This window comes from Micromys minutus, assembly GCF_963924665.1.
Source record: "Micromys minutus genome assembly, chromosome: 28".
NCBI lineage: Eukaryota > Metazoa > Chordata > Mammalia > Rodentia > Muridae > Micromys > Micromys minutus.
In genome coordinates, this window is record NC_137963.1 from 36,598,337 (window position 1) to 36,623,206 (window position 24,870).

At 47.5% G+C, this 24,870-nt stretch overlaps 1 protein-coding gene across 1 annotated transcript; it reads right to left on the reverse strand.

Moving 5' to 3' along the window:
* Nucleotides 1-3,281: 3,281 nt before the first annotated feature.
* Nucleotides 3,282-24,016, reverse strand: ANP32B (acidic nuclear phosphoprotein 32 family member B). The gene is made up of 7 exons (XM_080940005.1): nucleotides 23,606-24,016; nucleotides 15,221-15,370; nucleotides 11,698-11,820; nucleotides 7,215-7,443; nucleotides 5,413-5,537; nucleotides 4,335-4,404; nucleotides 3,282-3,723 (listed from the first exon to the last, which is right to left on the reverse strand). Exons 1-7 carry the CDS (start codon nucleotides 23,657-23,659, stop codon nucleotides 3,656-3,658), a joined length of 819 nt encoding a protein of 272 aa, XP_080796131.1. The 5' UTR covers nucleotides 23,660-24,016; the 3' UTR covers nucleotides 3,282-3,655.
* Nucleotides 24,017-24,870: the final 854 nt, after the last annotated feature.

The window sequence follows — 24,870 nt, forward strand, 5'->3', positions numbered from 1 at the left end:
GGTGTTGCTAAATTCTCTAGAAAACATCTCACTCACTCTGGGGCAGTGCAGGGGTGGGACTGAGTTAGTGTGGAGGAGGGGTGTGGGAGGCTGGGGAGGGGGAGCACAGCCCCTTCTGATCTGCCTTTCTCCCCCATGAGACCCAAGCTTAGGTGACATCTCCCACTAACCCATTTGTTCTGAATGAAGAATGGAAAGGGCACTAGAAATACCCCCACTGCTGGTTAGACAGGATTCGGAATGGTCTACACTGGGAACTGGACAGCTGTGGAGTATCTGCTAGGTAAAGAGGAATTGGTTTGAGCCCAGTGTTCTGACACTGAGACCTTGCTTCACTCTGGGACAAGACAGTGCTCATAAATATACCGTCTTCAAGCCTCTTCCTGTGAGAAAGTAACCCCCAGCCTAACATCAGTTCTCCCATCAGACTGTCTAGCAGGCTGGCTCATCAGACCTGGGAAGGCCTTTCATACTTACTGCAATCTTGGTGGCTTTCCTGCGGCTCCTTGGCAGCCTTGAAGCAGGCTAGTAACTTGACTCCCTTTCCAAACTGTCATCAGCCTCATTAAAATTGATGTCAGCACAACCTGACAGGGCTGGAGAAAGCTGAAGGTCACAGGAAAGGGCAGAGTTTTGTCGTCCCTTGTGATGCTAGGTTGGTACAGCTCAACAAGAATACTAGAGAAGACTCAATCATGCCCAGAAGCCTGAATGTGGCTGACAGATAGCTGTGTTCACTGTATAAGCTTCAAGAGTTAGTTCATCATTATGTGGGTTCCGAGAATCTATACCATCCTCTGAAAGACTGCAGTTCCTAGACATCGCCCCAGAACTGGATTTCTGTAGGAGTTAAGCCAAGGACACAGGGTTTGTGGCAGGCCTCGGTTCTCTTCTCACCTCCGTTGGCATTTCACTCAAGCACGTCCATTAGTTAGATGTCCGGGGTCCATCACAGTTCCCACCCAGGACACTTTTCTAACTGCTGGAAGCAACACCACGCCATGATGGTTTCGCCATGACTCTTCTAGAAGATTGTGGCATTCTTCAGCAAAGGGTAGCTGCACCTTAAGTCCCATTCACAATACAAGCATGTCAGAGGCTTCTGGTAGACCTAATCTTAAGTAAAACCAAGATAGAAACCAAGCAATCCCCAGCCTAAGGATTACTCTATTATCTTTTTTTATATATTTAAGATTTATTTATTATATATAAGTACACTGCAGCTATCTTCACACACACCAGAGGAGGGCATCAGATCTCATTCCAGATGGTTGTGAGCCACCATGTGGTTGCTGGGATTTGAACTCAGGACCTCTGAAGAGCAGTCAGTGCTCTTAACCACTGAGCCATCTCTCTAGCCCTTACATAGACACTGAGGCGAATACCATAGTAAATGCAGGACAATCTTGGCCAACAAGTGACAAGGACATGGTCAGGTCCCTGGCCCCACCTCCCCACCCCCTCTATGCTAATTCCCTGGTCAGCTCTGAGGTTCTCACCTCACTGCCTCCTCTCATCTATTTGCCATGGCTCTTCCTTGTCCTAGGCCTTCCCTATGATTTCTAAGATTGTGTCTGAATGTTCTGCCTGCTTTGTGTACCTAGTGTTCTGGGGACCTAGAACTGTAGTCATAGGACAGTTGTGAGCAACTATATGGGTCCTGGGAACCCAACACTGGCCCTCTCCAAGAGCAGTCAAGTTCTCTTAACCATGGAATGAACCATCTCCCCAGCCCTGTCACTTAATACTGCGAACACTGAAGGCTGACTTTCTCTGTGAGCTAACAACTTTTTGCTGTTAGCCTGGCACATCTCAGGACAGACACTGGAAAGTCCTATAAACTTCTACAACAACCATCCAGTTACTGTGGTGCGGTAAGCATTATAAAGCGACTTAGTCTTTTATCTTGCCCTTTGCTGGGGCCATCTGGCACCACAGGGATCTCCATCTTGATGCCCCAGGATGCCTCTGAGAATTCAGGCACGGTTCACTCCACCAACCCTGCTGCTTCTGTCCTGGTGTTCCTTTTCTCCACCGCCTGGTAGCCTCAAACAGGTTCATGTATCAAATTCTCAATCCACAAACCCTCTTTACAATAAGTTTACAACCAATAGACAAAGATATAAACTGCCCATCTAGATGAGATAAATAGACCCATAAAAATCCTTAGAAATAATAACCTTATCAAGCCAGAGATATGCGGAAACACACATGCCCATCTCCTCAGAATCTTTTCCTCTCCTCTTTCGGTTTTCCTACCCCCCCCCCCTGCCTGCTTCTCCACTGTCCAATCATGTATCACCTTAACATCAACCCACATTACTGACTTTGGCATTTGACTGGGTCTCCAAAATATGTGCCTGAGGATATGTATGGAGGTGCTGGGGAGGAAGGTTGTATACACAGTCCAGAAGAGAGCATCTAATACCTTGGGGCTGGCATCCCAGGCACTTTTGGAGGAGTCCCTGCTTGTTTATGTGGGTGTTAGGATCCCAACTCCGGCCTTCATGATTTTGCAGCAAGCATTCTAACACTACAGAACACACTCCTTCTTCCTCAAGCCCCCCAAAAAGGGAGCACATACCCACCCTCAGAGTCACTGGGCTGAGTAAGGACCTGCCTGCCCGTTGGCAAGGCCTTTTCAGAATTCCTGCTCAGACGCCTGTCTTGAGCTCAGGTCAGCCATCAGTCTAATACAGATGCTCCTGTCTTGGTGTGAAGTCCATTAAAAAAAAACAAAAAAACAAAAAAACCTAGAGCATTTCCTGTCCGTGGAATCACAGGCCATACACACTGAGGCTCGACAAGTCATCTGGCCTTCGCCCTTCAATTTTAGATTAAAGGGACCCAGACGTCAGCATATGGTTAAGGTCTTCCCCGACACATAAACTGCATTACTTTTTCTGATGCTGCATGGAACACTAACCCAGGGCCTTATCCATGCTAAGCAGGTGCTCTCCCACTATTTCAGATTCCAAACCATTTTTAAGTAGTAGCTCACTTACTCTCCCGGTCACTAGTAGTGAGGATTCAAATAGTGATGGTCAAAGATCCTGCTTCCTCATCACTATTATACCAAAGACACCACCCCACCCCAAACTCTGTACCACAGACATAGCGCAAGCTAGTAAAGAGCCTACTTAGAAATGTGAAGAGTACAACTAGGCTTTACCAAAGAGTAATGCATTTATTTTGCTTAGTCTTAGAAAATACGGTTTTGGCAGTTATCACACAAAATGTCCTAATGTCTTAAAAAAAGAAAAGAAAAGCATGAGAAAACAGACCCAAAATGTTAAGATTTTATTTACAAAGCTTTTCCTTGTTGTACAGAAAGTAAAAATGTTGTTACAATCGCAGTGTAACGGCAGCCAGGACGGTCAGCTCACCAATCACAGCTGTCACGATACAGCAAGAGTCTTACACGAAAACCTAACAACGTTTACAATTTTGTTGGGGCAGAAGTCCCCAGGCTTGGTGGTGGATTACCAAGGGGCTAAACGGAGGAAGGCGGAATGTCGCGGGAACTATTCTTTGGCTCTTTGGGTGGGGGTGTCCTGGGGCTGGGATCACAGCTACCTTTTGAAAACAGCTACCAAATCCATGAGCAGTCCAACCAATACTCAACAGTTCTGCTTCTTGCAGGTTGTTTCGGGTCTTAGTCGTCTTCTCCTTCGTCATCTGTTTCTCTCTTTCTCTTTTCACCTTTCCCGCTTTCTTCCTCCTCTGCAGTGGGGAGAAAAGAGAAAGGGCGCTGTACAGACACCGCAGCGGCAGCGACTGTCTGGGGCCATCCCAGACAGCAAGGTATATGCTTCCCCAAATAACCAGGCCACCAAGGCCAGACAGGGAAAAGGCATGGCAGCACCTCAGCTGGTACAGTAACGAATCGAGGCTTTTCATACATAACCAGCCTGTTAAGCCATACCAGTCACAGCTAAACCTTAGGCAAACCACATAAAAACTCCAGTCCTAGTCCCTCACTGTTAGAGACACAGTAAGTTACTCTGAGATAAACAACACACGGCACCGTTACACTGCTCCCAATAGAGAAGGTTTCTACACAGGCTGGTGTTCTATGCCTGCTGCACTCAGAGCTGGATCATTGATACCGAAAGAGCAGAATGGCCAAGGGCACTTCAGTGTGACCGAAGTCTAACAGAGCCACAAATCTCACACCTCTGGAAGGGGAGGCAGGAACACTGAATTTAAGACAAGCCCAGCAACACAGTTAAGATACTACCTCTAAAAACAAAAACCAAACCAAAATCTACCTTGAGAGCACTTTTATCTAATTTTAAATGAGAAGGAAACCAAAGTATATGCATCACACCCACCTTCATCCTCATCTTCATCCTCATCTTCTTCATCTTCATCAACTTCTCCATCATGTCCAAATTCTTCTTCCTAAACAAGAGAATAGCTTAACATTAGGTTCTGCTAAAACACATGGGCTGGCCAAGATGGCTCAACCAGTAAAAACAGGCCTCAAGAACACCCCAGCAACCTAAGACAGTCACTGGAAGCTAGAGATGAAAGGGAGAATCAAGAGAGACTAACTCATTAAAGCTGCCTTCCTGTGTCTCCATGCAGCTTGTGTCACGGGTGTGACCACACATGTACAAACCAACCACCCGCCACGTTTCACAATTGTAATCCTAGCAACTGAGGAGAGGAGGGTCAGTGCCTCAAGGCTAGCCTGGGTTACAGGAATCCCCAATCACCAATTCCTCATTAAAAAATGCTGGCTGAATGTCTTTAATGAGTAAAAAAGAAAAAAGTGCCAGAGGGCTCTGCAGTCAAGAGCCTTGCCTTCAGGTTTGAGTCCCAGCACCTGCCTGGTGGCTCACAACCACCCACTACTCCAGTCCCAGGAAACCCAATACTCAATGACCACCAGATGTGCATGTGGTGTGTATAAATGCATGCACAGATATGTACACACAGACAAAATAAAAACATTTTTTTTTTTTTAAAGGAGTGCGTAGCCCAAGGACAGAATACCCACAAGGCTCTGGCTTAGGAAAATTCAATACACGTTTTTACCATCTTACGTTTCAGGATTGGTTTGGACAAATTTTTCGCTAGAGTCTCATACTTTATTTGTAGGGTGCTGACGTAACCCAGGACCCTGTGCACACAATTTTGAAGACAATCTGGTTTAGCCCAGGATAGAATTGAGGTGGTGCTTATAGGCATGCACTCTTTTTCTTACACAAAACTTAGCTGCTCTCTCAAGGGAGAAGTATATTTAACTGTGAACCACAACTCAGAGAGGAGTGTTGAATCCAGGCAGCACTCAGCAGTCATACCTCTTACCTCAGGACAAAAGCTACCAACCAGCCTTTGCCCGCCTTCCTAACCCATGGCCATCTTTCCCTTTGCACCAACAGGGAAGAAAACAGTTGTATTCACCTCCCCGCTGACTTCATCTTCATCATCTTCTCCTTCTACATCCTCGTCTTCATCTTCATCCTCTTCATCTTCATCCTCTTCTTCTTCACCATCCTCATCTTCCTCCTCTTCTTCATCCTCTCCTTCTAAAAACAGCCCAAGAAAGAAATGACTAAGGATGAGCATTAACTAACCCCAGCATTACGGAGGCAGAGGTGGCCAAGGTTAGAGACAAACCCTAGAAAACTGGAAATAAGGGAGGGAGGGAAGGAGGAAAGGACAGATAGCCTTGGTGACCCACAGGGTCCTTTCTACCTGCAAAGGTGACCAAGCCCCAAGTTGACCTACAACAAGCTGGTCTCCACAACACCAGGAGAGACTTACAGCTGATCTTTTCCACCCCAAAATCAAGAAGCTTCAAATACTATACCCCTCCTTACTGATAAAATCTGTCAACTGCACACAGGAGGCTTTCCACTTCTGCTATGCCTGAAAATTCCAATACTTTTTTAAAAAGGGAAGCCTGGTATGAAGGCATAAACTACCAGAGACACTGTCTTAACTCCTGCCCTTCCCCCCCCAAAAAGCAAACTGTGATAGTTTGACTAAAAATGGCCCCCATAGGGCCATAGGGAGTGACACTAATAGGGGGTGTGGCCTTGTTAGAGGAAGTGTGTCACCGAAACAGGTCTAACAGTTCTAAAGTCTTTCTGCTGCTTTTTCTTTCCGCTCCTTCTCCAGCACCGTATCTGCCTACATGCCCACCATGTTAATGGATTAGACCTTTGAACTGTAAGCCAGCCCCAATTAAATGTTCTCTTTAACAGTTGCCATGGTCATGGTGTCTCCACACCTCAGTAAAGCCCAAAGCCAGACAACACCGAGCAGTGTTTTTCCTTCTTTGCTTTCTTGGCCATTGATATCTTGTATGTTCTAGAAAGTGCTGTGATGGGCTGGAGAGATGGCTCAGTGGTTAGAGCACTGACTGCTCTTCCAGAGGTCCTGAGTTCAATTCCCAGCAACCACATGGTGGCTCACAACCATCTGTAATGGGATCTGATGCCCTCTTCTGGTGTGTCTGAAGACAGCATCAGTGTACTCATATAAACTAAAACAAAACAAAACCAAAAACCAGAAAGTGCTAAGATTAAAGGCATGAAAGCTGGGTGGTGGTGACACACCCCTTTATTCCAGCACTTGGGAGACAGAAGCAGGTGGAATTCTGAGTTTGAGGCCAAATCGGTCTACAGAGTGAATTCCAGGACAGACAGAGCTACAGAGAAACCCTGTCTCAAAGATCAAAACAAGCAAAAGATTAGCTTTCAGTTTCAAAGACTTTACCCAGACTCACTCAAAAATATAAGACACTTAAGCATATGAAAAATAATGATTAATAAGAGCAGCCTCCCAACTTGTGAATCTGACTCCCATCTTTGGAGTGCTGAGATTATAAACGTGCTACAACACACACCTGAGAAACATTTTCCCCATGAATTCCATTATACTTGAGATCATACTTTTTATAAATTAAAAAAAAAAAAGCTATCTAAGAATGTATCTTGAAGTTTGTAGGTCAGGCACTGAACTTGAGGGACAATAGGCAGAGCCAGGGAGACAAAGAAATATTGAACTCTTTAAGCACATAAAGGATTCCAGTGGCTTGTGTGACTGAATTAGCCACTGACCAAAGAGACATATAAAATCCACTTACTAATAAAACCATTTCATTTCTGAGCATTCTAAAATGCCCCAGAGTTTATAACACACACACACACACGCACACACACACACACGTCAGGTCACAAGCTGCCCAATCTACCCACCTTCATCTTCCTCCTCTTTGTCAACACCATCCACCTCTCCATCTGAGTCAGGAGCTTCCTCTACACTATCCACCTCCACATCGGAGTCGGGTGCTTCCTGGTCCTCTCGGTCGTAGCCATCCAGATAGGACAGCTGGGGCAGGAGCCTGAAGACAGTTTCTCGGTAATCACTCCGGTTAGTGACCTCACAGCCAAACAGATCCAGGCTTTTCAGACAATCCAACCTTTTCTAAAGTGAAGAACCAAAAAACACAATTCCTAAATAAAAGCAACATGTCACCGTTCCATTTTCAAGAGGCAAAACTCTAGGCTTCCCACTGATTAGCTGCTACCTAGTCATTCCTGTACATAGGAAAACCTTGCAAAGTTTTGTCACCTTCCTAATAACCAAGTCCCCTCCTGCTCTGGCTCCCCTTGAGAACTGTCTTTTCCTGGTAGCACTAGGAGTTTAAGTGTGACCTAACTGAGATGTACACAGAGCCCGCCCATGAGGTATGCCAGCACGGGTAGAAGGGCGTACAAGAGCTTAGATTTCAGGAAGAGAAACCCCACACTCCTGTCTGTAAGATCTCTAGAAGGTTAACATTACCAGATTCTCTAGAGGAAACTTCAAGGCCTTGTCATACAGACATCCTCCTGCGACCTTCTAGAGCGCAGAGTGCACAGCACCCCCCCCCCCAGTTTGGTGCTCTCTCAAAATTAAACAAAGCTCATGGACATGAGGGCAGGGACGTATCTCATTTGGTAGAGTGCTTGCAGAGCCACAGATCTGATCCCCACACCATGTCACAAGTAGCAGTGCAGGCCTCAGTATGTAGAAGGCTGGATGATCCAAAGGTCAAAGTCATGGTCAGCTCCACGAGACCCTCATTTAAAAACCCTGAATGAAAGCATTTCTAACAACCCAACAGTATGCTTCATTTGCAAAGTCACCGCCACATTCACATGACCCAATAGGTATGCAACACAACTTTGCTGTTAGGGCCAAAGTGCCTCTGTGATTCTCTTCCAAAGTTGGCTTTAAAATTCCAGAATGGCAGCAAGCAGTGCACTGCCTAATTGGCTCATTAGCTATTTTTGTAAACTAAAATTGTTTTTTTTTCTCTCCAATACTCCCTGAGATCCTCCTCCTGCCTTTGCCTCTGCCTCTCCAGTGCTAAGAGTAAAAACACACACTACCATGCCCAGCTAGAATAGTTTTACTACCACTCAACTGTCCACCTTTCACGCACAGCTAGCTCCTTTTAGACTGTACTGACAGCAGCTGTGATCCAGACTAGGGCCCACAAAGCTTCGTGTGTTTATTAGCTGACCCTTCAGGGAAAGGCTGCTGGCCCTTCATCCCTCCATCAGGAAAAGGCTCAGAGTTTATTCTCAGAGTAAAGCACAGAACCAGGGAGGGCCCAGCAGCAGAAACACAGACAGATGTCATACCCACCCGAACATACAATGTATAATCACAAAAGATTTCCATCAAATAATGTGCTTCCAACGGCCAGGTCCCGAATGTCTCAAGGCAGGTAGGCTAGGCCCAGCCCTGTCGGTTCTAGGGTGGCTGGTTTTCTAGCAGGTAACCTTCATATTAGGTTTCCTACTGGGCAAGTCTTCACCTTAGAAACTCAGGTATGATTTCTTGCCAAAAAGGAAAATATGCTGTAATACCACCCCAAATAATCAGCACAGGTTGTTTACGAGCTTTCTGTTTGGAGACAAATCCTTTCTTTGCTGCCCAGGTAGCCTGGAACTGATGCCCCACCCCCCAACTCAAGATCTAACCCAGTAAGACATACCAGAAAGTAAGTTCAGGCAGTTTCCTATTATTCTAATGTGTCCTCCACCTTTTCCTAAAGCGTATGTCTCACCATGGAGCCTTTGTAGGTTGCCCTTCGACTCAGTTCTCTTGCTTTGACCCTTCAGGAAGCTGACAGGACAGCACACACTACCATCTCTGGATTGACTAAAAATTATTTACTTAATGGACTGAGGCATTGCTTAATCTACTTACTGTACAGGGCGACCAAGGCTGTCCCTTCTCTGAGCTGCAGAAAATTTAGATGTTTGCTTACTTCTTGACAAAGCACCATTATCAAATAATTTGAATATGCCAAAGAGTATGGCAGGAAACAAAATAAAAGCAAGTGCACAACAAGCCCACATAACTACAGTACTGTGCTATTGTTCTAAAGCAATGATGTTGAATTTACAGGCCAACAGGCTCAGAATACAGATTATACAGGATCCCAATGTAATGTGTAAACACTGCTAAAAACTTAACAACTGTACCATGCTGGAAACTTGACCTCAGCTAATAGGCTAGCCATAATAAACATTAAACATTTTATTAACAATAATTTTGCTTGCCTTCTTAGAATTTAGAAGGGCTTTGGGGGATGGTTTGGATGGCCCAGGTCTCTTAAAAAAGGTGTCCCAGGAAGTTTGAACTGCTGCCTTCTTTGTCTCTCGTTAATGTCCCTGTAGCAAGCAGAGGCATTCACAATCATTGCATTGACTGTCAAGACTGGGCTCAAGGCAGTGTTCACAATGTGTGGTGATGAGGATGAAGATGGTGTTTTCCCCACTCTAAAATGTTCAGAAGTCCACACTGGGTACCCCACCATCCCTACGGGTGCTCTGTATTCCAAGTGGGAACCAGAAATCCAACCTAGCTCAGGCTTTTCTTTTCTTCTTATTCAAGACAGGTTTTTTCCTGTGTGTCCCTGGCAGTCCTGGAACTAACTGTAGACCAGGCTGACCCTGAACAAAGATTCTCTGCCTCCCAAGTGCTGAGTGAGCTTACAGGTGTGCACCATCACAGCCTAGGCTCACTCAGCAGCTGGTGTGTACGGGGCATGGCAGCTCTGCCACATGGTGTCGGTGTCACCAAGCCTTAGGTACCCCAATATAAAGAAGGACCACACTATTTCTATCCACTTGGCAGGAGCTTTGCTAACAAGTACTATAGGAAGGACGCACACCTGCTGCAGGGGCATGGCCACACAACCCCTCTTTCATGGTATAGATCAGGAACACTCGGGCAAACAATGTCTGCACAGCATTTATCTGCGCTCACACCAGTGCTAAACACCGACACTGGCTTCCCAGAGGATTGAGGTCTCCAAGACACTCTGGAGCAGCTGGTTATCCAGCAAGGAAAGCTACTCTCTGGTCCTGTTTAACACACCCACCCACACACATACACACTTAGGGGATGCTATTCTTCAGCTTGGCACAGACCCGGCAGAGTGTTTGGTATGAATATTCCTACAGGAATTCCATTTTACTGAAGTTTAGTATGGAGTCAACTTACATGTACAAACACACCCCAAAGGCAACATAAATTTCAGCGAATTTGAACTTGATCCTGATATTAATTCTAAACAATTATTTAAGCTCTCTAAACTCAGTTTCTTCTAAATAGGATAGCCATTGTCTATTCTCTAGATTGTAAGCCTAAAGTGAACAAATATTAAATGTACCCGATAAAGCCGATTGCAATGCAGATATGTTTAACTTGGAAACAGGCTACTCTACACAAAGACTAAGACTAGAAAAGCTGAGGGAGGGAGCACGTGGCAACAGAAAGTAAGACCTGCATGACAGAGGTGACAAACAGGCTCAAAGATGGACATAGAGGAGCCCAGCAAGGAGATTACAACTACTTCAATATTAATTGTTGAAGGGGACGGGAGACCACTTCAATTCTACCAGGACATCGTCACTTGTGTGACTTATGGAACCCAGGGCTTTCTGAGCAAGCATTTTGCCAATTGAGCCAAACCCACAGCCCCAACAGAGCATTCTTCCAGTGAGGTAAAGCCCTTTATATTTTCATATTCTACAAGGTGTGTGAGGCTGCCTTTCTCCTGCACTAGCCGTGACTCCTGAGCTTCCACATTGCTGAGCTCTCATTGCAACAGCTGACCAATTTACAAAACAAAACCACGTACTTATTGATTATTCTCTAAGCACTTAAATAAGGCCAGGGATAAAGTCCTGTCTGATCAGTTTAAGGTCACATACCTTGCTTATAACCCAAAAGGCACTTAAAATTTGATCTCTTTAATTTATCTACATTAAGACTGAGGAAGATGTTTCCACCCAACACAGTGATGCAGGGAAGTCTAACATCACCAAGCACAAGACCCTTGTGCCTCAAACTGTTCATCCCATCTACCGCTCTGAAATGTAACCTAAGACAGATTGTTCTGCTGGAGTACAGAATAGCCTGGTCAGTCTAGTAGGAAAAATTAGCAGACACGATTAAAGCTAAGATAACCACATTTATGTTTAAAATTCTCCATGAATGACACCAACAGTTTCAGTAAAGAGAGCAAAGCCCAAAGAACAAGGAGACTTTAAAAGCCACTCTAGGAAGAGTAGAAGGGCAGCACTTTTCCAGCTAACTATTCTTCCCAATCATTTTCCCACTGGAAACATGACAATGAGATGACAACAACCCCACTCTACACTCCCGACCACTCACCAACGGCTCCAGGGTATTGATATCTTTCAGGTTATTTCCACTCAGGTTCAGATGTGTGAGGCTTGGAAGTTCTTCTGCTAGTCTGTCCAGACCTCTGATGATTCTATTTTCACTGAGCTCAAGCTAACAGAAACATAAACAAATAGAGAATCATTTACTACTGAATTGAAGTAAAATGCAAATTCTTCTAACAAAAGCAAAGTTTGTTCTACAAGAGCTGGTAAAGTGATTCTCACGTAAAGACAGCCGCTGCCTGCCAAGGCCAACAGGTCCAGTTCAACCCTGGGACCCACTTGGTGGAAACCTGAAACTGCCCTAGGCTGTTCTGATTTCTACACACGTAGCATGTATAGAACCCCTCTCCCAGAAGACCTGTTTCTATTAGGTTATAAGCATTGTTTTATTTGACTAAATCTAAATCAAGTAGTTTATACATTTCAGAAACATCTGGGATGAGTTAGGCAGATATGCCAAAGATGAGAATTTTTGTTGTTGTTTTAAATGTTGTGTTATGTGTGCATGCAGTGCCTGTGGAGGCAGAAGAGGGCACCAGATCCCTTGCCTTGTGCGAGGCCTGAGCCTGTAAATTCCGCTCTCCAGAGGCTGCTTCTTCTGTAAACTGGCACTAAAAAACATTCCCAGTGTCAAGAAAGCAGAGACTATGTAAGTCGAGCTCTTCTTTTTGCAGCTAAAGCCTCAGGCCATGGGACTCAAGTTTATTCGAGGCATTGTTCTTCCAGAAGACAGAGTTCAGTTCCTAGCACCCATGTTGGATTGCTCACAATCCAGAGGATCCAACGCCCTCTTCTGGCCTCCAAGCCCCATCCCGATACATGTATAGTAAACAAGCAAACAACCCTTAGACCACATAGGTGGTTCCCATTTGTTATTCCCGTGTCACGACACAGGTAGCCAGCATCAACTCTACCCATACATGCCTACTGTGCTAAAGGTGGGAGCTTCACATGGCTGACACAGTGACAGAGGCTTGGGTCATACCAACCCACGAGGCGAAGGTAGCATGCCACCCTATGCAACTTGAGACCTTGTCTCAAAGTTTAAAAAGGGTACAAAAGAGCTGGGAATACAGCTCAGAGACAGAGTGCTTATCTAGGACCCATCTGACCCATGAGTCCAATTCCCAACACACAAGTCAGAACACCCCAAAAAGCTAAGACATAAATTAGGAAAACCCAAACAAACAGCACTGGCTTCATGAACAGTCTTTAGCATGCCAAAAAATACTCTGATACAGAAGCAATGGCCATGATTTTGGAATGCTAGCCTAGGAAGGCAGATGAGCGGTAGCTCTATAAATAATGGCATGCCTCAAGCCTGGCAACCAGTCTCCAGGAGAATGGAATTCCAAGTTGTTCTTTGACAGCTATGAATGCTGTGGTTTTACCCCACCTACCACAAGTAAATCTTTAAAAAAAATAATAAAAAAAGCAACAAAAATCCCCGCTTGTCTATAATTAATAAAGATCCAAGCACTGGGTTTCGTGATTTTTAAAAACTGTTTACCTTTCTGTGCTGAGACCATGTTGTTAGAATATCACCCACCTCTTTCTAGAGGAAGACAGTATGACAACACACCAAAGCATTTACTAGCATAGAACTTTACTGAGGTAGGAAGAACATACACAGCCCCTACCAGCTGTGAGAATATTCAATCTGCCTTTTAAGTATGATCACCTTCTTATTAGCCCTGTGAGTGATCATCAGTGTTTACATTTTTCAGAAAAAGCCCAGTGTGGAGGTGCAAGCTTGCAACCTCAGCATTTGGGAAGCTGAGGCAGGACTGTGCGCTCGCCCAGCCTAGTCGCACTGTGAGACCTTGTCTCAAAGAATCTAACATTTGAGGAAGATTCAATACAGCTACTGTGGTGCTTAATCTCACTGTGGACTTGATGTATCTGGAATTAGCTAAGGATATACTGCTGTGTTTAAGTGTTTCCAAAGAGGGCTAACAGAAGGAAGGAAGGTCACTGATGGAACATCACTAGCATTCATGTCTCTTCTAACTGCACACACTACTGTCACCCCATCTACCACCCCACGAGTGCTACTGCCTCCATCAAACTTCTCCACTGGGAGAAATGACAACTGTGCCCAAACCCACTCCTATTCATTTATCAGGATGGTTAGAAAAAAAACACTAATTTAGGGGTCAAATTTATGCAGAACAGATGCTAAAATCTTTCTATGAGTCCTAGATGACCCATCGATCTTACCAGTGCCACCACTGACCTATATATAAAACCGCTTACATTTCTATGTATGAGAGTTTTGTCTGAAGGATGTCTGAGCACCATTCCCGATTGGTGCCCATAGAGTTAAGAATTGTGAAATGGGAGGCTGGAGAGATGGCTCAGTGGTTAGAGCACTGGTTGCTCTTCCAGAGGTCCTGTGTTCAATTCCCAGCAACCACATGGTGGCTCACAACCATCTGTAAAGAGATCTGACGCCCTCTTCTGGTGTGTCTGAAGACAGCTACAGTGTACTTGTATAAATACAATAAATAAATCTTAAAGAAAAGAATTGTGAAAAGAGCCACTCCTTTTCTTCAACAAGACAAAGGGCTCTTATTTGACCCTAGCACTACCCAGAGTTCTGTGGGTGGCTTTAGGAAAATTGCTGTTCCTTTCTGAGCCGATGTCTACACCTATCAATGCACAGGAGCAAACCTTTTTTCCCATTTCCTTGACAAATAGAGACAAGAGAAACCCTTTCTTAAGTATTCTGCCCTTTCTGGGAATAACTAGGACAGGACAGGGTGGCTGCAGGGAAGGTAACTATGAACAATGGGTTAAACCAGAGAGAGATGCAGAAGGCTTGGTTTTTGTGGGTTTTTTCTTTGGGGGGTGGGTGTGGCTAGGGGGACACACAGACACAGGAGGCAGCAACTGTCTAGTGAGATCCCACAGCCCTTCACGTGTTTCTGCCTAAGAACTGATTATAGGCAGATACTACCAGATCTGGCCTGTAGCAAGATTTTATAATTATACAGCACTTTCTAGCCACATCACAACACTTTTTAAACTAATTATTAAGAATTACACGACAAGGCTGGAGGTGGTTCAACAGTCAAGAACACTTGCTGTCCTTGCATAAGACTGGTTTGAATTTTCACTACCCATGGGGGCAGATGTAAACTTCCTGTAACCTCACCCCCATATCCGATGCCTTGAGCACATACTCAACCCCACAGTCTTCATTCAGCATGGAAAGTGAGAGGCGCCGGGAAGACCGGAGCCTAAGCACAAAACATAGCTAACGAAATAAAGCTTTTGACAACTAGTCGATTATTTATGGCACCGCTCTGTAATAATGAGGGACTATTTCCAAAGCACTGCTGCAGCACTGCAGGCCAAGCGTAACCACTAGTGATGACAACCACGTTGAGCCAGCTTAGGATGGAAGACAGTCCCCAAATCTCAGTGCCAGACACTAAATCGTGATCACACCACACGGAAAATCCTCCTTCCCAATGATTCTCTTTAAAAAATTAAAGAATACTTACCTTTTTCAATTTAGGTAGCTTCGGGAGGTCTGAAACTGATGACAAGCCCACATTTATTAAACTGAGGAACTCTAAGTTCACAAATTCATCTGTTAACCCCTCAATTTTTCCATCATTTGCTTTGCAATTGTCCAAGACAAGTTCTCGAACCTGTGGGTACAAACAAAAACAGGAATAAGTTTTAACTGTAACAGGAAACAAAAGCAAAAACTACATACAATCCTGTGAAACTTCCAAATTCAAGAATAGCATTTATGTAAGAGCAGGATCAGCTACAAATATAGAAAGCATGACTAGCCTTGTAGCAGCACAGTATTCAGACCAAAGATCAGTTAGTTCGTGCAAAACACACACACAGGCATAATAGTTCTCACAACATAAGTGAACCGTGCATGCCCCGGTTCTTTCCATGGCTATGCCTTGAAGGGGCTTTGTCTAAGTTCAAGTACAGGACCAAGAAGTCCTTTCAGGCTTTGTCTCTTTAAACCAGGAGGGGCGCGGGCATGGCCACAGGGAGAAGTGCTTCTGCCACAAGCGGCACTGGGCACTTGAGCCCTCGAACAAGGAGCCTGCTGCTTGAAGCAGGGTAACTGATCCCACCAATCAGATTTTCAATAAAGTCCCCTGCCATTTTTGTTTGTCTTGTTTGAGACAGGGCCTCTCTCTACAAAGCCCTGAGTTTCCTGAAACTCACTATGTAGACCAGGCCGCCCCCAAACTTACAGACCTCCACCTGTCTTCTCTGCCTCAAGTGCCAGAATTAAAGGTATGCACCATGCTTGGCGTTTCCTTGCCATTTTCAAAGAAAAAAGTCCCAAATAAATCCTGGTAAGGATTTTTGCACCTGCACACTCTCCGGTTTCAGATCTTTTCCGTTTTAAAGAGGCCCGTACTATGTATGCAGCTCTGGCCGACCTCGAATTCGAGATGTCTGTCTTCTCAGACTCTGACTGCCTCTGCCTTCTGAGTTTTGGGTATTGCAGGCACACACCACCATGCCCAGCTAAGATTTTCGTTTCCCATGTAACAATAAAATCAAAAATATCGTAAGATATGACACTAATAACATGTCCAAAACAAGGGGGGGATTGAACTCACAACACTGTGTTAACGAGTCTGCTACACTGCCTCCTGGACTGGGATAAACAATTTCCTCCGTAATACTTCTTTCAATTGCTAAGATTCCCGTTTTAACTACTGTGAGGAGTGCTGAGCAGCTTCCACTGGGAGTAGAAGGGACACAATACTACGGTAGCTCCATCACTGGGTAGGCTCAGGCGCATTCTAAATCTAAAGCAGACACTGCTGCTATACAAAAAAACCCTATCGTGACAAGCACCAGGCACTCAGATATGGGCTAAAATACACCTGCTAAGGCCAAGAGCAAAATGAAGAAAGATTATAAAGAGGGAACTGGGGAAAGGGCCCAAAGTGGTTGACAACATGCAGGACTGAGTCTGGCTTTGGAAGTCCTACAAGGAAAAAAAGAACAGCACTTGAGGAGCAACAATGAATACCACAGAGACACAGCAGACTCAAGAGTTTCAATGGTGGTCTGAATTTAGGCCTGTATTTGTGAGTCATCAAGGAAGGTGCCCAAAGACAGTGTTTCTCTGTGTGGGCCTGGCTACCCTGGCCTGCCTCTGCCTCCATAAGAACTTCATTTTAAACACCAGGAATGTTCATAAACTGCGGTGGGCATGGTGACAAGACTCCTGTAATCCAGGCACTTAGGAGGCTGAGGCAGAGGGCTGAAAGCTGAAGCAGTGACCGAGGGCTGAGTCAGTTCCAGGTCAGCCTCAACCACAAAGCACACCTTCGAAAATAAAATAAATAAAAATAAAAATAAGATGACCTGGGACACAGCCAAGCATGTTATGTCTCACTTGTGAGGTGAAACAGGATTTCAACAAGCCTTTCTGTTATGGCAAAGAACCTTAATATCATTCCATGGGAATGCACTGTGTTGCGAGTTCAATCCCCACTGCTCATACAAAACATCGCGGAGAACTGACTGTACAACTGGCCCACTCCCACAAACACTGAGGCTCGTCATGACCCTGCACACCATACACTCACAAATATCTTTTAAACTTTAGAACAAAAGCGAAACAGGCTGGTACAACACTGAACTTCTTGGTGAAGGTGCACCGCCCCCCACGATGAGCACAGGTATGGGCTATGCCCCCAAAAGAAGGACAAGAAGTTCAACAAACATTCACGTGGTGGTTTCCATAAACTCATGTCTTTGAATGTTTGACTATTATTAGAGCAGGTGTAGCCTTGTTGGAAGACAGTGTCACTGGGGGCAAGGGAGGGAAGAGGTGGCTGAGGGCTCAATAATCACAATCAAGCCTCAACTCCTTAGGCACCCGGTCTGCCGGCATAATGCCATGTTTCTTGCCATGACTATCAATGATAGACTAAAGCTCTCTGCATTGTAAGCCAGACCCTTTGAAAATGGTGTCTCCGCTCAGCAATAAAACCCTGAGAGTTTTGATTTTAGGCAGGAGTAGCATGGCTAAGAAAAGACAGGTCCCTAACTTCCAGAAAAGCCCTGATGAGTCAGTTGGAGCTGCCACATCAGGCCAAGCCTTAAGGTTACTCAAAGAAAGGTCTCAGGTGCCACTGGCTAGGTGCCTTCAAGTCTATAAAGCTCTCAACAAAGCCTGAGCTAGTGGACAGGCCAGGTTCCCAGGAAGCAGAGGCAGTAGAACCACAGGTTTCATCCAGATCGTCTGAGAAGCATTAAGGCACGGCAGTAGTGCCTGTCAGCAGTCTTAGAACACAGCTAGACTATGGGGTAGGCAGGAGCTTGAGATCAACCTAGATGGCACTGAAGTTGTAGGTAAGCCCTCAGCTCAGAAGAGTCTTGAAGAGAACAGAACAAAACAACAACAAAAAAATATGCCCGAAGAGATGGCTCAGTTTCAAAGCACTTGCTACTGCTGCTGAGTTCAGCCTCCAGTACCCACATCGGGCAGCCTACAATTAATTTGCCTGTAATTCCAGCTCCAGGGGATCTGACATCCTCTTGGCCTCTACAGGCACTTAATGTATGTGGCAAGCGTGCAGACACACAAATAAAAGTAAAGAGAAACCTGGCCCCCGACCTGTACACCTGTGTGTGTGCCAGCTAGATGAAGTCCAAGACAGCAAGGTAGTCTGCTCAAAGATGGAGCAAGTTGACTCTCATTGGTCATTCTCAACGAACTTGCTTTTTTTCTCAAATGTGAATAAAGTAAAGAAGCAAACCACAGTGCCTCAGGCTCGTGATGCTAATGCTCTGCATGTGAAGGGACATCCTCAGCTAAAGATTAATGGCTGCCTGGGATATGGAACGCTTGCTGTTTAATTATTATTTTATTTTTAGGGCAGTGTCACCGTGCAGCCCTGTTCCCTTTCCAGCACTAGGTTTAAAGGTGTACTCCACCAGCTTTCCTTTGACTCTTGCACTGGGTTTCTAGTTACGAACAATGCCACATACTCAGCACTCTCTCACTAAGTCGGCTTCCACTCCAACCCTTTCTTGACTGCACTCCTTCCTCTCTTCATTTCCTTCACTGGGAAATAACCAATTCTACCTATGGTCAGAGTCGGCAATCTTTCCAATTACATACTTGTCCTAGAAGGGAAAGGCACAGAAAAATAGAATTTTGAGTCGTAGTGGTTTGAGTATGAAGACTCCCGCAGGCTTGGTCACCTCACTACTTGAGGACTAAGAGGCGGGACCTTGTTGGAGGAAGTGTGGCCGTCACCAACCTGTCTACAGCCCAGTGACACTCCACAGGCTAATTTCCAATCCTTTTAATTAGAAAAGCACTAAGTAAACAGTGGCTTGTGACTGCCATGCCTGCCTGTCTCTGCAGTATACTAAATAAACCTATTGTATGAAAGAAACTGCCCTACACTAAATACCCCAAAACATAGCCTCACACAGAGAAGCTTAAGATTCCCCCAGTTGTCCTCTGACCAAGAACTTAGTGGGACACACATTATTTCTTAATTTCAAAAATAAAGAATTCAAGGGCAGGGGGCAGAGCTGAGTGCTTACTAACCCTTCCTGCTGGGAGCCATGGGTTCAATCCCAAAGCCACAATAAAACGACAAGGCTAGCCAGTCATAATGGCGCACACCTTTAACCCTAGCACTCTAGAGGCAGAGCCAGGAGGAGACCCTGTCTTGAAAAACAAAGCAAAACAAAACAAACGGGCTGGGAAAGGAGCTCTGTCAGTAGAGTGCTTGCGTAATGCACCAAGACCCTAGGTAATGCTGACCTCTGATCCCAGAATTTGGAAGAGGAAAGGAATATGGGAAGCTAAAGGTCATATCTCCAGCTACAAAACGAGATTAAGTCCAGAATGGTGGCAGAGGCAAGAGAATCTGAGTTTAAGGACAGGCTAGTCTACACAGCAACTTCTAGAACTTAGAGCAGCCAGGGCAGAACTTAAGAGTAGAAATGCTTGCTGCCAAGTCTAACTATCTGAGACCCACACGGAAGAGAGAGAACTCCCACAAGTAACCTTCTGACTTGCACATGTACACATGCAAACAAAGAGTTAAAATCCAAAGATAAATAAAGCACATTGGGCTCAGATAGCAGCAGCCCCTCAACGTGCTCTGGTGGAGAAGGCACTCTACCCCAGAACAGAAAAACGCCTGTGCCCAAAGGGTGGATAAAAGAATCTAGAAAGCAATTTAATATAAAATATTAAGTAACAGATAAAGGCAGTCACTGGGGCTCTTCTCTAGGCAACCAATTTATAACATGGTCCAAGCAAAAATAAGAAATTAAGCAAATTTGTGGACCAACACCAAAAAGCACAGACATAGGTTAAGTTTATGTTGTATATCTTTACCTTTTTTTGCTAGTCTCCATCCACTTTTCTTTAAAGATGTATTATTGTACAAAAGAAAACAATCCCAATTAGTTGCTATGCAACCAATTAGAATATCCCATTGAGCTCAGAATTATATCACACTAAACAACAGATGTCAAAAGTTGGGGTGGGGACCACACAGGACAACAAGACAGCTAAGGAGGTCTGTTTATCCCCCGTGAGCTTAGTGGAAAGACAAGACTAAGGAGCAGTTGTTAGCACACAGCGTATCAGGGTTTCACGGGTGGAGGTGGGATTAAAAAACAAAACACTCCAATAAGAAACCACTTGGTTCCCTAACTCTGCATGAAAACTGTAGACAGCTGGCCTGAAGGCTAGCTGTCAGTGGCTGCAGGGTTAAAAGGGCACACAACCCAGCAGCCACCTGAGTGCCTGACGTTACTCACACCTTGCTATTGTGTGCCAGCATTTTTTTATGACATGAATAGTATGTTCAATTTATTCTCAGTGAACACCCCCCAGGTGCCCCACCCAAGGGCTTTGAGCTTACTCGGCAAGTGCTCTACCACTCAGCCAACCCCTAACCCCTGAAAACCCCTAATACAATCTGAGAAATGAACCAATGGCCCATATGATACCAAGGCAGGTCTACCACTGAGACAACCCTGTCCATTATATATTTTCCACAAACTAAAACTTACTAGAGGATAAGACTAGAAGGTTATTGATAGAACACATGCCCTTGGTTCAATCTTCAGCACCCCAAAATTCTATTCTTGCCCATAAAATCTTTCAAAATGGTATTTACTTTTGCTTTTTTGGTGCAATGTCATTTTATGCCATTTCCCGTACTGTGAAAACACACTGCTGCAAGAGCTGGTTTGGACTTTGAAAAAAATAAATTAAGTATTTAAAAGCCTCCCCTAAGGAAAAGAACACACCCAAGTTCATCAGCAACAGAGCTGTAGCTGACCTTGACCTTGTTGTCTTGAGCCTATGTACTTAGGAGGAAAGCTAACCAGAGAGTATATAAGGATGTGTCTAAGACTTAGAACACCTAAGCATACACAACCAATGAGTGTTTAAATTATCAGACCTGCACTCTTATCTCTGACATGTAACAGTAATTCAACTGGAGGTTGAGATCTCTTTCCAGCACCCCCACAAGTCTGTAGGGTCCCAAGGGCCAACCTCTCAATTTTAAGTTCCAAAGGTTTCTGCAGTAAGTTCTAGGACGTTACAGTATACAATCAGCTGAGTGTTGTTTTTGAGGCAAGGACACACTGCAGAACCCTGTTGGCCTCACACTGACTGAGATCCCCCTGCCTCTGCCTCCTCAGTACCGAATCTGAGCATCAGCACACTCAGGAGGGATGAAATCATTAAAAGGAACCATCTTTGTTGAACTCATTGCCTGGCACTGCATACATACCAAACACAAGACCTCCAAATTGTCTGGTGTGATGGTAACAGTACTCTGGAAGCCAAGGAAGGGGATCAGAAGTCAGCAGAGACTGCTCAAAGACCATGTCTCCACCACCCCCAGCCCCCAAAAAAAGGCAAGAACAAATTATCTGCAGCAATTTTTCCCTTCAAGTAAATCTTTCAGTTTTAGGACAAAGTATTTCTAAATAAGCATTTACGAAATGGCCTGGCTCCCTCTAAGTAGCTTTCCTCCACAGCCCCATAATCTTGGTGGCTATCTCAAAAAGAAACTTCCCCAAGGCCCATCTAACCTACCAAGGTACAGAAAGGAGGTAGCGTGCCCTGACACCCCTAGCCTGAGGCCCAGGAGGGCAGGAGACACTTGTTTACACAGCTTCCATGGTGTAAGCTAAAAATGTAATAAATCAGTAGAGGCCAAGGGTGTCCAACGCTTTATCCAGCAACCACTTGTTGCTTGCAGGCGCTTTAAAGATGTAGTCCTTAATTCACTTATAATTCCATGGCTTTGGCCTGACTTTGTCAAGAGGGTTTAAGATGAAAATGGGTACTTTAACCTAAATTTAGTTACTTCATACTCTATTGATTTTTGAGGCTAACTGGAGTGAAAAGCCCAAGGCATTAACTCATCTTTTCAAGTTAATGGAAGAGGATGGTCTAACAACTCAATTTCCCAGCACGTGGTGGGCACAAAATGTCTGACTCGGGGATGGAAGGGACACGTGCCGGTGAAATGCTCAGGGCCCCGGGAACAGGGACACCACCCAATCAGTCCTCAGGGACCGCCCCACACTTCGGCGGGGCCGACCTCGAGGCCTGTGACAGGAACACAAAGCCTCGGGCACGCCAGGCGCACCGAGGCAGGGCATCTCCACAAGTTCCCAACTAGTTAGCCACAGTCACCTGCGCGCGCCAGGCCAGGCCGCGGGGCCGCCCGGCCCACACGACATCTCGGGCCCGGGGTCGCGGCCACACGCGCCGCGGCGCACGAGGGCGGCGTCGGGCCCGCGGCCTGCGCACGGTCGGCCGCAGAGGCCGCGTGGAGCACGTGCGGGGGCCCAGGCCGCCCCGGCCCCGCGTCGGCCACCGTTGCCCTTTTAAGAAAGGGGAGGGCGCCCGCGAGGGGACGAGGCGGCCCGCGGTGGCCGAGAGCCGCGCTTCCAGCGCGCGCGGAGCCGAGCCCGCGGGGCGGGGGCAGCCCGGGGACCGACAGGCAGCGCGAGGGCGGCCGGCTCACCCGGCGGAGGAAGACGGCGCCCGCCAACATGGCGCTGTGGCGCGCCCCGGCTGGCGCGCGGAGCCGCCGGCCGCCCACACCGAGGGGCCGGCCTCCCTCTCGGGCAAGGCCCCGGGCGGCGGCGCGGGGGAGGGCGAAGCCACCGCGGTGACGGTGCCCGGCCGCCCCGGGAAGCCCGCGTGGGCAAGGCCGAGGGCGAAGGCGAGCCGGGCAAAGGAGGGGCAAAGTTGTATTTTTAGGCTTGAAAAATGGCGGGAAGCGCATCCTTTTTTCAAACTTGGCCTCGGGAGGGGCGGCGGTTGCGCCACCTCCGCCGCCAGGCCCGCCCCTCCCCCGTTCCGCCGCCAGGCCGCGCCCGATGGGGGGCTCCGCGCCCCCTCGGGGACCCGAACCCCCTTCTCGGCGCGGCCCGCGAGGGCCTGCGGGCCGCAGGGCGCGTGAAACCTGGCCTGGCCCCGCGGCGGGCCTGGCGGCGCGGCTTCCTCGGCAGGCCCGGCCTCCGCCCGGCCGCGCATCCCGGGAGGCTGCAAACATGGCTCCCAGCGTTACACAACCCCCGCGCCCGCCCTCGCCGCCGGCCACACGCACAAGCGCTCCCTTCGGGAGAGGACCGGGCGGGCGAGCGGCTCAAAGTTTGCTTTTTCCACCCGCCGTCCTCCCCGTGGCCACGGGGGCCCGCGGGCGCCAAAGAGTTAATGCCCGCGCGCTCGCTCCCCCCTCCGCGCCTTCCGCCCGCCTTCCCTGTCCCCGTCCGAGCTGCGAGCAGCGCCTTCCCCGCGCCGCGGCCGGAGCCCGGTGGCCCGCAGGTGGCCACCATTACTTGCAAGTCATCGGGGGCGCGGGCGCCCGAGGGGTTCTGCTTACAGCTGCCGGGGTCCGGTTCCTCAGCTCCAGGTGGATCCTCCTCTTCATGTCCATGTTCCCCTCGTCCCCCCTCTCCAAACTTAACTTTCCGCGGCGGGGGCGGAGGGGGGAGAGGCGACCCGGCCTGCGCGGCGAGGGCCGTCGGAAGGAGGCGGCTGGAGGCGGCGGCGTGGTCCCGGGCGGCGTGCGGGCGTGCGGGCGAGCGGAGCCCCCGGAGCCAAGTTACTCGCGGGAGCGGAGAGAAACCATGGAGGGAAAAGGGGGCTGGAGCGCGGCGCTGGCCTCACTACCGCCGCCCCCGGCCAAGGCCCCGCACTGCGCTTAAACCGGCGACGCGACGCGGCGGCTGCTCGGCTCCACTCGGCCCTGCGCGGTGCCGCTCGGCTCAGGAGCCCGGGCTGCAGCGCGGACTGGGGAGGCGCACGGAGGGCGGGGCGGGACCCGCCTTAAGCTCAGCCCGGACTGCGGCGCCGCCTCCCGGGCCGCGCGCGCCTCCTGGCCCTCGGGTCGCACGTGGGCTGGCTGATGTAAGACCTTCCGGTGCCGGGACCCCCAGCCCCCACCCGCGCTCGCCTGCACGTCTACGGACCGGCCCAGCCTCGCGCCTTCCGGGCTCTCCGGGACCCAGGACGCCCTCCGAGGCTGTGGCTTTGGGGTTCACCCTGCTCCCCCCGGTTTGAGGCCCACAGCTCGACCTCACAGCCTTTGGGTGCAGCGATGGTAGAAGCGCCTTCGGGGACCCTCGTGAGGCTGTGCTTCTGCCCCGCCGCGTTGTACCGCGTAGTACCTGCTGCTTGTCCAAGCCATGCCCCATCTGAGCATCCCCAGCTCAGGAGTTTCCCTCGGCGCTTGTTGGTTTGTTTTCTAAAAATGCTTTTTAATATACTTCAAAACTTTATCAGTACGTAAACTACAAACTGGTCAAGGAGACACAAAACAACTGTACATAAACACTTTGTTTTTAAAACTTGTGAGCTACTAGCAAAGGAAGCCATTAGTAATTTTAATGAAGCCTCTGTCCCCACCCTCTGACTTTGATCTCTTGGGGCACCTGTGGAAGATGTATACATTCTTGGTCTTCATTAGGGTGAATCCTGGCCTGGCAGCCTTTGTCAAGGTCTAATTTTAAGGGTCCCTGGATTTAAAGCAAACAACATGTTAAATTAGAAGCCTATTTCCTTCTGATACTTACCAGCGGTACCAAAGACTACTGTTTACTGGAGAAACAGTATTCTAGGTATTACCCTAAGATTTTTATGGAAGAA

Coding starts and splice junctions, on each gene's coding strand:
- ANP32B (XM_080940005.1), bottom strand. CDS start 23,659: ATGGACATGAAGAGGAGGATCCACCTGGAGCTGAGGAACCGGACCCCG. Junction 15,371..23,605: donor GGAACCGGACCCCGGCAGCT/GTAAGCAGAACC, acceptor TTGTACCCACAG/GTTCGAGAACTTGTCTTGGA. Junction 4,405..5,412: donor AAGATGAAGTCAGCGGGGAG/GTGAATACAACT, acceptor TCTCTTGTTTAG/GAAGAAGAATTTGGACATGA.